A 14,082-nucleotide genomic window follows, 5' to 3' on the forward strand; every position below is an offset into this window, starting at 1 on the left:
TCACAAAAGCTGCACAGAGCAGGTAAAGAAGGCCCTTTTCAAAGCACACTCTACTTCTGATATGCTACCGGCGTAATTTGAAACCACACAAAGGATGCAGGAAAAATGGATGAATATGTTCTTTTGACCTACCAATTATAAAAGGATGGATTTGTGTGAATAGTGGGAACACTGTAAAATTGCTATAATGACACAACACAGCAAAATATAAACACACAGATACGTTCTAAACAACCAAAACATGTGTGAGCAACAATATAGAGCGTACAAAGAAACTATTCCTATCTATTGAATACTGTGATGTTATCGCAGAGAACTGTGATGTCTCCAACATTGCATGTTATCTGTTTTAGGGTGGACTTGAGGCTCACCTGCGGTCGGGCAGAATGGGGACCCTCCAGCCTTTGATGAAGCTCAGATTGTTGTCAGAAAGTTCAACCTGCAGGGGAAGTTTGGGAACCCAGACGGTCAGCTCCAGCGGCGCGCTCAGGTGCTCATAGCTGAAGATGACCCTGGCATTCATGGAGCCCCGCGTCTCCTTCCCATTGACGAACACGTAGTCACAATTCATGGACACCTGGGACAGATCACGGTCAGAAGTCAGAGACTATCTATATGTTAATGGTCACGTCGGTGGCAGAGAGTCTAAGCGATGTGTGATGATAAACAGCTCGGTATGGATGCAGGTGTCACTACCACAATTCATGCTTGAGCATTTCAAGGTTGATACCTCCAGCAGAGCAAATACACAGCTGTGCATTTGACTGTGATGTGAAAGTTCATCTCACATCTTTGCTTTAATTTTTCTCAAACTGTTTTGTCCAAGCAAAATGACAAGAAAAACAGGTTTGACTTGCGGTATACACACAGTTTTAACTTTGAGGATTTGATTTAAAGATACCTTTCACTGCTTATAACCTTTAACCTAATACCATGAGTAGATGAAATTGTTTTCAGGAGATCTTTGGAGGAAATGACAGGCTTAACAGTCAATTTCCAGATGATGGATTTTCAGGATTATCCAGGAACTGCCTTATATTAAAGAAATAGTTCTAATGAAAACTCTTTAGTGAGTCTGTGGATTATGAATATCGCAATAAAACCCCCATTTCTCACAAGATATGTGACGACTGACATTTTTAAACATGATATTTTAATGCTTTAACTCTATTGCAGATAGATATCACAAAATCCTCACTGAGTAGACGGTGTTGGGGTTACAAAAGAAACGGTTTTGTCACAGTGCACAGAACAGTGTTTCTATTCAGAGGCTCCAGAGTTTGCAAATCTTCACCCCATCTAACCAGGCATCAGCAGATTTTGCCATGCTTGTGCTGTGTTCACACTACTTGGGCAAAAGGTGACAGGTTATGGAGCTTTTTCAGTGGAAACCTGCTATGTGAAGCAACAACCTGACACTTGTCGCTTGTCGCTGTGTGATGCTCGAAAAGCTTTTTTCATTGCTGCAATAATGGGGTGAAGCATCAACCATCACATGCTTCAGTGTTCTCACATATAACACACATAAAGAGCCCAGAGATGGTTGGAGAGGGTAGTTGCGTCAGCGTAGGTGGCCGTGCTCGGCTTGCTCCTTTTTGTATGTTTTTACAAGCAGTGTCAATATAGCACGAGGCAGAAGTATGAAACCAATCAATCAAAATCAGCGGTAACTTTAGCGCGACGTTTACATTTTCGGATTTTCGGTGTCTGAAGCTTTTTAAGTATCCATTCGTTTGTCTTAGTTCTACTGGCCGAGAACCTTGTTAAAATAAACTACAGGAACACTAAAAAACTGCAACTGTGTAACAGCCATGCAGCTTCTAATGAACTTTTTAAAATATATCGGGATGTATAAACAATGACCAGAATGTTTAAAATGTTGGTACGCAGCAGAGCTTCTTAGATTACATCAGACTGAAGCTCTGCAGTTTCCGATCCCGACGGCACATCGCTGTGGACAAGTGTTGTAAACAAAATGCTTTTCTCTAATCTAATTTGCATCTTTCATGCAGTCATATTAGTGCTTCTAAGTAACCCAGCGCTCAGTGCAAATCGTGCATTCGAGCCACGTCCCAACCCCGCCACCTCTCTTGCCCATTCCCATCGTAATGATCTATGAACAATTATACAGACACACAATATGCCAAGAAAAGCTTTTAGGCAAGCACATTATTTATATAATAAGAGTGCTGACAGCAATGTGACATTTTACATGAACTTTAGTTCATAACACCTTTGGGCACATAGATAAATATATTCACACATTTCAGCTTTCACGAGACACTCTTATTATGGGATATCATTTGTGGCGCAGCAATGACACCGAGTATGAATTCAATATGTGGACACTTCTAAATTTAAGTCTTTGCAAATGCCATTTTTAACTTGAAACCATTCTTTAGGTTTTCCGTCCAGTCAAAAATCTCCCGCTCCATTTGAATTATCATAAATACTTGTCCGCTTCGAACACTAAATTATTAACTGCAATGGATCTGGAGGGCTTTGCTTTTGGGCTTCCACTGAAGATTTATCTAGTGTTGGGAGGTAGCTGGCATTGTAATCAGAGGATCTAATCTCCCGCAAATGGAGGTCGGGCTGGCCAGTCTTCTCAGGGCTGGGGATTCATCATAACTGGGAGGAGGTCTGGGTAATATAATTCCCCACATGCAGACAGGCCAGAGATGGAGGAGGGGTGGGTGCTGGAAGGACTTCTTAAGATGACAGTCTTTCCCTCTGGTTCAGTTAATGCAATTTTGCAGGTTCTGACCTTATGGGCTACCACCGAATTCATGTTATTGCCCTGTCTGTTGATGTGTAGCCTTATCTGGATGAACTGAGTTACCGAAAAAAAGAAAAAGAAAAAAAAAAGAAGTAAGTCAACACAATAACCCCGGCCACCTTTGATTAATCACAGCATGGCTTTCTTCGTGTAGCGTTGAGAATATCTGCCTGACACGTATTCCGTTATACCCTCGAGTCACGGACAGACAAACGGCCACACGCGCACACAAACACGCTCGAGCTGCAGCACTGCTTCAGCTCCTGCAGCTATTGCTGCTGATAAACTTGGCTGGCTAATTGCAAGTCAAAAGCTGTTAGCAACTCTGGGTATCAGTGGCCCTGTGGGGGCGTGCTGAGGAGGGCTTTCACACACTGAGCCACCACATGCCGTCACAGCGCTGCTAATGCGCTGTGGCATCTTCCATGGTGCCAGCAGATTGCCTGGGTGGAGACAGATCATCGGGACAAGTGCAAGTGCTGCATTTGGTCGTGCGCTGGTCACGAGAGCGCACACAGAGACCGACTGCGTCAATACAGGCGAAGACACCTACGATCCTTTCATGCTTTTATTCCATAACATTAACTCAATTAATATACCTAACTGTTCCACTATAGGCAGCGGCATCTGCCCTTGGGGTGAGCAATGCTCTAATGCCACTGTAATGTGACAGCTCCCCCGGGGGTCACTAATGTTGCAAAGTCCTCTGTTCACCCACATTCTGCGTTGACAGCAGTTTAAAACATTTGTTTAGGAAATCCATTGTGAAACTTGAGCCATAATTTTGATGCATCTCAGGCATTCAGACATCTAATGTAGATTTACTGCCATTACGGCATCGGCCCATTATTTACATGGGACCCTGTCAAGGGGTACTTTAGCTATTTAGCACTGAACTGCCAGAAATTTGGAGGGAGAAGAGCGACACAAAGCAGCCGAGGTCTGCTCTACCAAGACTTTTAAGCCTTGGTGGTTAAAATTCTGCCTCTCTCGTAACGCAGCTCGACTGCATTTTTCACCCCCCCCCAGCCTCATAGATACCACAAACATTTTAGCACCCATTTGTAACACAAGCTTCGCATTGAAATGTATTAATGTCCAGCTAAAAGCAACGATAATGTGATCCTCACTGCAGTTATTTGATCTGATTTGTTTAAATCTCCTCTGAAGCCACAGAAAATGCTCACAAACATTCACAGTCTGAGGAGCAACGAGTGAAAGAACCTCTGGTGGCCCGGCTGATGAGTGCAGACTGATTAAACCTGATTTTAGTCTGCGATGGTCATGGGTGCTGATTATTAGTGGGTATAACATAAAGACACAAAGATTTGAAAATGTTATTGTGATTGCAGCACCTGCAGCCACACAACTGTGAAGTTGTGAACCCCCATGCATACGTTTTTTTTTTTTTTGATAAATGTATTTTACTTGTTAAAATATATTAGTTGTATTTGTAGCACGCACAGCTAGCTAGCTGCAGAATGGGTCGTACCAAATGCAGCTCTCTCGTGGGGGGGTAGATTAGTTAAATAATTTATCTTAAATGTTGTATATTTTCTTTGACTTGCAAGTTACCTATTTGCTTAGTCTTGTGTTGATTATTATTAATTTGACGTGACTATTAAACTAAGTGTTGGCTGTGCTTCTTTGCTGTTAGATGGCTTGTTCGTATTTGCATTCCCCTGTTCTGATCAGCCAATTATTAAAGTCGCCTCCTTTTCTTGTGTTAAATCAGTTTTATTTTGTTTAACAGTTGGTTCAGAGCTATCTTAAGTTATTAATCGGGCATTTCTTTCTTAAACCTCCTGTATTGTTAGTTCATTTTGTATATTTTTGCATTTTTGGGTAAATAAAACTCACCCCCCCTACCCTCACCCCTAATTAGGTCAGTATTGAACATGGCATTAGTGAGAGCAACAACATGTAATTATGTTTAAAAAATAGGGGGTGAGAACACCTTGTGTCCAGAGTTAAAAGCTTGATATTTTCAGTGAACATTTTTGTTTTGATTTAGCCATATCTCATATGTATTCTGTAGTAGGCAAACATGTACTATCCCGGGTTTATTTACGTTTTGCACTTTTACAGACTATGTAATGTAACATCTTGGTTTTGGTTTAAGTCAATTCTGACAAGTTTGTTAAGTTAACATGTTATTTATTTAAACTGTTAATTTGTCTAGCTTGAACTCACCTTACCTACCTGTGTTCCAGGATCAAAAGGAGGAAATGTAGCTTCACTTCCTGTATTTATAGTTTCCTGGTTAGTCTGAGGTCACAGGAAGAGACCAGGTGAAGAAGGGGGAGAATCCTTGTAATTTAATAAAGTTGATTTTAGAGTGTGTTTATGTAGAAATTGATTTATTGTTGTAATATGTATCAATTACACTGTAGATTTTTATTGCTAGGGAAGAGTAGCAGTATACATTTGAGTAGGGAAATGTTTGTCTTACCTATGTAATGGAGTAGTACAGGGGTGAGATTGTTTGGTTAAGTGGACTATTTAAGCTGATGAACGCAGGTGTTCGAGGAGGAAGGATCAGGTCAGTGTAGCTGTGTGCATGTGACCTTAATTTCCGTTGATTTAAGTTCAGTTATGTTTATTTGAACTGATTAATAATGGAGTTGAGTTTCTTATTTATTTTTGTAAATATTGCTTGGTCACAAAAATGATGAATAAATCACTCGCTACACTGAACAGCATCTGTCTCCTGCCCTTCTTTAGCTGCTTAGGTCAAGTTCTACCACACTCATTATTTGATGGATGGACAGATCAACAGATATTTTGGTTTTAGAAAGGTTGCAGTCCCCCCTCGACTTTTATGTTGGTGGTGCTCAAAAGATGCAAGCTTCAATTAAACCACGCAACTTCTGATTTGATTGAAGTTTATCAGACAAAGACACACATAGCAAAGAATGAGTTGCTCTGGTTGGGAAATGTTGCCGTCCTGAAGACCTTCACACATTTCTCCTGTGTGGATTGCATTTACAAAAAGAAACCCCAATCACGCCAGATTTTATTTTGAAATTTAAATGTTCACTAAATGACTCCACAGGACTTTCTGCCAAATTGAGGTTCCGTTTAGGAATAATGCATGTATTAAATTAGCACAGAAATCAAATTTGACATATGGCTAGGATTACTGGAATTGTGTCTTGTAGCTGCAATGAAGTTTGTCTCTGTGTGATGAATGTTTCCTGGCTTCAAGAGCAGTGCAAACACTGAGTTCATTTAGCTCTGTTAGCTAAATGAGCCAGTCCCCATTATCCTGTTGTTGGCAGGATTGATGGTGTTGAGTGTGAAAATGATCTGTTGTTCTGGAAACTTTGGGGCCTTTTGTTTGGATGTAATAAAATATCCACATTCTTTTTTTAATATATTTTTCATAATGCAAGAAGTAATGAGTAAACATGGACTTCTTAATATAGAAGAACTCAACTCTAGTCATCCAAGTAGTTTGGTTTTATTTGCAGAGGTTTTGAGGCAGAATACATCACAGAAATTTTTGCCTGCATATCAAATCAGACGAGTCTTCACTTCAGCCTCGCAACACTGAAAAGTTACTTTCATCTGAATTGTACAGTGTAGGTAGAACTTTTAAAATGCACCCTGCATATCTTAAAAAGAAATACAAAAAAAAAATACTGTTTCCAAAAACCTTGTGCTCCTGCCATGAATTGTAAGACATTTAAATCCAGAGCAATTCATAATCTGCCAGTCTGTCTCCACTTTACTGTTTTTAAGCCTTCCAACAGAGGATGGAACCTGACTGCAGGCATTTGGTTCTACTCAGCCATAAGAGCATTAGTGAGGTCGACCTGCGGTCAGCAAACTTGCTCACAGCCAGCGTTCAGTTCCCAGAGGTCTCGCTTGGGGTGGAGGTCACGGCTCTGTGCAGGTCGGTCAGTTTTAGCCACATTAAACTTGGACAAGCATTTCATTACTGATCTGAATTTGTACACAGGTACATCATCACATAGATAATTCCCCAAGTGGAAAGCACTTTTTTTGTGTGAAAAATATCATTACAGGATGAGCCTTAATGAGCGCTAAGAAGCTCAACCAAAAACAAGGACCTCAACATCTCCTTAAGAGCCAAATCCCACCAAGTTGTTAAAACAAACTCCAACCTGAGCTGCAAGGATGTTCACGCGCACAGCAGAAAGGGCAAGCAGTGATTTCTGATTTTATAAGCCTTTTTCTTGTCCTTCAGAAACTAAATTTGTACTAAAGGTAAGTACATCAGACTAATATGGAAGTGAAGCTGGGAGGATGGTACGCTATATAGCGTGAGATATGACGTGTAGGCTCAAGGCCTTATCTGTGGCCTCAGACGGGGTATATGAGTCACAACAGCACAGAAATGGATGGTCGGTGAGTGGCTGTCAAATACTCCTCAGACCTCCTAACAGACTCCCTTAACCCCTTTTCCTTTATTTTGTCCCACCTTGTCTCACTAAGGTGCCTGAATAATTACTCCTGCAGCTGCACATGCGCACAAATACAACTGTGCACATGCAGGTTGGCTTATCTGCCACAGGCTCTTGATGCTCGCTGCACCTTAGTTACTGCCAAAGAGTTAAGAAATAAAAGTGTCTGTAAAGAAAAATGACAGCCTCTCACCTATTTTTACCCTCAAGCTGGAAAAAAAAAAAGACAACAGCCTGAGGGGTTGGCAAATATCCAAATGAGCGTTTGCCTGAAAATAAAGGCTCATTCGGAGACATCGTCTCGGAAATAACTTTAGTTTAACTGCTGTTTCAGTTGCAGTCTTAAGTCAGGAGGATATGGGGGCTGTGACGAACCTTTGGACAGAACTAGAATGTCTGAAGTAAAAGAAGAAAATGTGATTAGAAAAGATTGGCATTACTTTTGGCACGAGATTAATGTGTGCGGTATTAAAAACAACAACAGCACAATGGAGTGTTGGACCTTTATCAGGCTCAGCGTGAGTCTCTTATTTCTGCTTTCCGCGGCTCGTTTTATTGAACTGTCATGACTCGTGCGTTTCCTGGGCTTGAAGGGCTCGTTTTAAATTAGCTTCGAACGTTCAATGGCAGGATCACTGAAGCAAGCCCACTCAATATCACATGGCCCAGCGCCTTGTCTTTAAAGGATAATGAAAAATGATAAATGACAAGCTGAGGCCAGTCGTCCCCAAGCAACACCTGTTCTTTTCTAGTGACAGTACAATACAAAACAATGCACCGCCACTGGAGCCCCTCCCACCTTTAAGGAACAAGTCGCTACTGGAAAGCCATAAATTAATCCATTCTCCCTCAAGCATCCAAGCCATTAATTGGGACCAATTTATTTACAAGATAGCATGGAACGTGTGAGGTGGCTAACATTAGTTAGTCCGGTATATCAGAGTGAAAATATATTGGACAGATACGGGTCTGTTAAAAAGAACAGATACCGACCAGTCCCAGCTGATGTGATAAAAGCCGGCGTCTGATTCTGCTTCATGGCCTCAGTCTGTAAAATCCGTAATCAAACCTGCCTCACTTGACCTTCAGGAGCTGCTAAAGTGCTGCAAAGGATTTCATTAGTCTGAATGGATATGATAGTTTTACTATTCAATGAACAAAAGACACTTCTGCACAGAATGGATTCTTGAAATAGAAGGAAATTAATGCGGTCATATTTAAAGGGGACCTGTTAGGGAGATTTCCAGCTTCGTACTTTTTATTCTTGATTCTACCTGAGCAGCTTCATGTGATTCACGGTTCACAGTAATCCTTTTTTTGGATGTTCATGAGGCTGTTAGAAACAAGCTGTTTTAGCAAACTTTTGGTTGACTGACTGGGGGACATACTTAAGATTACTTTGCTGCAACATGGCCTGAAAAGCACTGTCACATAATTACCGTATTTTCCGCACTATAAGGCGCACTTAAAATCCTTTAATTATCTCAAAAATCGACAGTGCGCCTTATAATCCGGTACACCTTATGTATGAATTCTGGATTTTATGTGGTACATGGCGCTCAAAATTCTGTCAAAAAATGTTTTAGTACGACTTTGGTAGGCTACGAAGCCGAACCGCTTGATGGATTGTCAGAGCATTACAGCTACCGTAGTCAGGAGCCTTGCGAAGTAATCTGGGTCCAAAACTCCGTCCGCTTCAGATCCCAAAGTCAAAGGAACACTGCGACATCACTGAGAGTTAAAAACTATCTAAATTCTTGCATCTTTAATAAAATGATCAGTGTTGCTGCTTTACCAGGTATAACAATTATGTTTAACACCCAGGCATCCATGAAAACAGAATTCATTAAATTTAACAGAGTTGGAAGTTAGCAGGAAGTTAGCTTGCTAGCTTCAACCTAAACATGATATAGCATGTTCTGACTGAGAGATTTCTGAAAAAATTTAAATGTACAGCTCTGCTATCACTTCCAACTTAAATGAAGACAGAAAACTAAACAGCAGTGACTTTTGTAGGGTTACTGAAGTTGGGCTAGCTGGGATATAATGATGTGCTACATGATCGCTAGCAACACAGCTATGTTAGCATAACATAAACAGTGAAGCTGGAGGATGAATGCTAATGCTTGTTTCGCATAATGGGCGTTATAATTCGATGTGCCTTATGTATGAAAACAGACCCGTTCATCAACAGTGTGCCTTATAATCCGGTGCATCTTATGGTCCGAAAAATACGGTAGCAGATAACTACGTCAACCTCATATTGCATCTCAACACACCAACAGGAAATAACTTTCCTTTGAGGAAAGAAAAGATGAGCTTTCGGGTTAACGTGTGATCACAAAGCCATTAAAAAAAAAAAAATGCAGAAGATTATTACACATGTACTGTATATATATATGTGTACACACACACACAGTACCACAGAACAATAATCCAGACAGTTAAAGCTTATTACACTGCGACCTGCTGCTCACTGATGGCTGTTTCCCTCCAAGTCTAGTGTATTTACACGAGGCTGTAACTGCTTTCTAATCGTCACACAACCTTTAAATAAGGTGCAGCCGTAGGTGAAGCAGTTGAAATATCTCTGCGCTGCTATTTGTGTATTGCATGTTTGTATTGATGAGAAACCTTACTTGACAGGGACACACGAGGACATGGCTCACAGTGAAAACTAAAACTAAGGCAAACGATTTTATTTAAATTAAAAATGTTAGTTTTTTTTCCCTTTTTACATAAATAGTTTTTTATACACACGGATGGACAAAAGACTTTCCGAATGGGGTTGATAGTATTTGATTCATCTCATTTGTCCCTCATAACATGAGACTTTTGTGCCCTCGGGGACTGCTTTATTGTGTACTGAGATATTTTTGAGTTAGCACATTCAGTCCTTTCTAATCTTTCTTTCCCTTTTCTTCTAAATTCACACAACCTCTTTGTTGGTTTCATTTATTAAAACTACATTCATAATTATTAGTACAACTTCATTAAAAGTTGCATATGGGACCACATCCAAGCTGAACTGTTTGCACCGTTGTGTATCTGCGTGGAAAAAAAACCACATTATTTACTTCCACGAAGGTCACATCTCCCCTTGCACCATCACTTTGATCAACGGTGCAAAACGGCACCGCAACACTTCACTGCTCTGCCTATACAATTATGCAATCTGCCTATAGAGCAATCTATTACGACTGTAACTGAGTGGAGAAAATAACAACTGTGTAATCAAAGCCTCTAATGTGCTCTGCAAGTTGCTGTGATCCCAATTTAATTTATTTAATCAACAAACGAGACTTGATATTGCACTCGCAGCTTGGATTCCCGCGTGAGATTGTTCTGCATCCCGGGACGTTGTTTATTATTTTCCTTTAGTCATCACATTTAAGAGAACAAGAAGAGATGATGGGCTTTGTACTTCAACACATCAGATAAGCCGATCTCAATGAATGAAGTGTTTCCCACACATGCTGTAGGTGTGGCGATACCATATCAAAGAACATAATGAATAAACTAAGAATCAAATCAATACTTCATACTGAGCAGCCGAAAATGAAGCTTCCTCGTGCTGTTGCGACTGCAGTGACATGGAAGCATCTTTCGGATAGAGGAGATCACTTTTAACCTACCTTAACAATGTCTTCATTTGAGGACTTGCACTGCACGAAAGCCGAGACGTCAGTGACTGCCCCGTTCATCTCAATCGAGACCATTTTGACAGGAATGGCCACAGTGCGTCCGGTCAGAATGGCCGTGTTGATAATCTCGGTGTCCTACGGAGACAAAAAATAGACATGGCATTCACGAAACAGTGAGAGGCAGAGAGTGATTTTCCTTGATATTTCATCAGTATTACTCATGTCCACATTTAAAGCCATTACCATCAGGGCTCCTGTGCCTACTAGGTGATACTCTCAGTGGCGGAGCAGAACTCATTACTCTATACTGAGACGTCTTTCATTGGATTTCATCAACTGACATTTTTATTTCTGCGCACTTTTCTTCCAAATGGGGATGAAATGGACAGAAAAGTAATAACCACCTCTTTCCCCCCCAATTCTGTAGAACCTCGAGTAAAAAATTCAGAAAAACAAGACATTTACTGTACTGATGCACTGTGACGGACCTAACCTTTATGCAATTCTAGCTGGAACACACAAGTCTAAGGCACACTTTGATGCGTCACTGAAATCCTAATTATTCTGGAAAAAGCGAGAGAAAGTGCTGCCGTCAGTGTGAGATTTCAGAGCAATGTGTTAAAATAGCTTTTAATGGGAGGACGTATGACAGAAAAGCTCATTTATTCAGGCCTAATGCATCCATTTTTGTTCATTCATTGTCCATTCAACAGGCTACATGATTATTCTAGTTTGAATCAACAGCCATGCGGGTAAAGGAGAGAAAGTATAGGGTAATTAGAATTTGAATCAGCATAGGGCGCGAAGGGCAATGTCTCAGTTGCCCATATTATCAAAAATCTGTCAACCGTAGTCGAACTGCTGGGATGGTGTTTGATTTGATCATAAACAACAAATACACAAAGACTACCTGAAAAAATAGGAAAATGATACAGATACAGCTGCAAATCTGTGCCATGATTCCATAGGTTTTATTCAGCTGCCTCTTCTCTGGTGCACACAGGAAAAATGTAGAAAGCAGAAAGGGAAAGGAGTGGGCGGCTTTATATTAAGGCATTTCTTTCACACACGTTGGACACTCTTATTCAAGTTTAGAAGTGTTGTTGCTAGTTTGCTGTCTAATTAGTTAACGTCTCTCTTGTTTTCATGCACCCTCAAAAAAATGAACATAAGTGCTAGAGAAAAAAAAAAAACCAAACATCATCCCAGAACATGAGCAGAAATCTCGCTGGAACACGTGAGCACACAAGCAGTTCTTAAATTAATCATAAAATGAATTCATGCCTTAGATAGGCACAACCAGAGATAAAATCAGTCTGCTATCAGACAGAATTGTCAACTCATTACACTCTGACTCGCAGATCTAGACCAAGGCAAACACAAAAGAGGACAGAAGTAAGAATTAAAAGGAAGTCATTCCTGTGTGTCTGCTGGCTCATTTTTAATCAAAACCGAAAATGTTTGAAATTAATACAACTCGCGACAGCCTCACTGTCACTTTTTATGGGGCATGATTTTTTTTTTTTGTCTTCTTTTACATTAGTAAGGACATTTCCACTTTAAATCAGAGCAGAAACAGTACAAATCTGTGCATAAAAATATACCCGATAACTTTCATTTCCTGAGGGAAGACCAGAGCCCCCTGCATAATACCAGCCCGCTCAAAAATAGTGGAAATGGGCGTTAATTTGCATTTACTGTTAACAAATTTCATCTTTAGAATTTGTGCTTCATTTGGATGAGAGCTTGACTAGTTTTCACAGTGTCCTTATTTGGGTTTCAGACTAACAAATAAACTTCTGCAGTCTTGACTATTGACAGCTAAGACTGCAAAAGAGCAAGGTACTTTAGTCTCTACGAAATAGGATTTGCAAGCGCATATATATATATATATATAGTATCATTTCTTTAACAGTGAGCGTTTCCATCAAAGTTCAATCATGAATCATTGATGTAGCAAAAAAAAGAACAAGTACAGAACTTTCAAGAATTTCTTGACTAGAGTTAGAAAACAGAGTAACTTCACTGAGTGCTACCTGATAGAAAAGCCTTTTGCTTTGCCAATTTTATTAACCAAAAAAGAGAAACTACCAAACGACCAGCATTGCTCTGAGAGAAACTGCTTTGTTAATGCCAGAGGACAGGGGAGAATGGCCAGATTTCTTTGAGCTGATAGAAAAGCAGCAGTAACTCCAATTACCACTCCTTACAACCAAGGTATGCAGAGGAGCACCTCTGAATGCACAAAATGTCTTAGTCGATGGACTAGAGTAGCAGAAGACCACACTGTGTACGACTCCTGTCAGCTAAAACACGAAACTGAGGCTACATTTACATCACCTCACCAAACTTGGACAATATAAGATTATCTTGGAGCACATTGAGCCCCTGAGGGTTCAGGTTAAATAAGCATCATACACCACAGCCTACCCAAATTTGCTGCAGACCAAGTTCATCCCTTTATACCTACAGCACATCCAACCCATGTCACATAGCTCAAAATCATCTCAAACTGGTTTCTTGAGCACGACAATGAGTTAACACTCTCCACAATCACCACATCCAAGTCCAGAAGAGCATCTCTGGGATTCGGTAGAATGGGAGATTCACATCACGGATGTGCACCAACTGTGTGATGCTGTCATGTCAATATGCACCAAAATCTCTGATCAGGTGAATCTGTGCCATGAAGATTTAAGGCTTTCATTGCTTCCTTTTGGCTTCAAAAGGCAAAAGGGGTCCAATCCAGTACTAGCAACGTGTACCTAATGAAGTAGTTGCATGATATTACACTAGGTATTACTGAAGGTACTAGAGAAGCCTTTTTATGATTCACAGTAACCAAAAATAATGCTTATTTATTTTAAGTTTTTGTACTTTCTGAAACAAAACATGAGTTTCCTTCTCTGTCCGTTTACATCAGTCTTGTTAGTAATTGGCTGCCCTTCAAAAACAGAAGGTTTGAACAGCCAGTGGGTGAGACGTAGCTCACAGAGATAACCATATTAAAGATGTGCCTTCACTATAGCATCACAACAGATTCATGAGTGGAGCTTTTATTTCTGTTCTTTTATATTTAAAGAAAAGTCTATTAGGTCCTCTTTGACCTCTATTATAAATCTATATTAGTTTCTTGTTAGTACCTTATTCCTTGTATCTGTATTATCCACATGCATTTATATCCTTTTAAAATGATCTGAACCATTAGGGGAACAGCATGCTTTTTGGC

At 40.3% G+C, this 14,082-nt stretch overlaps 1 protein-coding gene across 2 annotated transcripts in view; it reads right to left on the minus strand.

Moving 5' to 3' along the window:
• Window positions 1-14,082, minus strand: part of tmem132e (transmembrane protein 132E) — a 409,943-nt gene that overhangs the window by 37,677 nt on the left and 358,184 nt on the right. For both annotated transcript variants that reach the window (XM_040032498.1, XM_040032497.1), the window contains exons 5-6: window positions 10,845-10,988; window positions 372-577 (exon numbers count right to left, since the gene is read on the minus strand). In XM_040032498.1, coding sequence (XP_039888432.1) covers window positions 372-577; window positions 10,845-10,988 — 350 coding nt within the window. The remainder of the gene's footprint in view (window positions 1-371; window positions 578-10,844; window positions 10,989-14,082) is intronic.

Source organism: Simochromis diagramma, unplaced genomic scaffold (genome assembly GCF_900408965.1).
Source record: "Simochromis diagramma unplaced genomic scaffold, fSimDia1.1 OVJJ01000216.1, whole genome shotgun sequence".
Classification (NCBI taxonomy): domain Eukaryota; kingdom Metazoa; phylum Chordata; class Actinopteri; order Cichliformes; family Cichlidae; genus Simochromis; species Simochromis diagramma.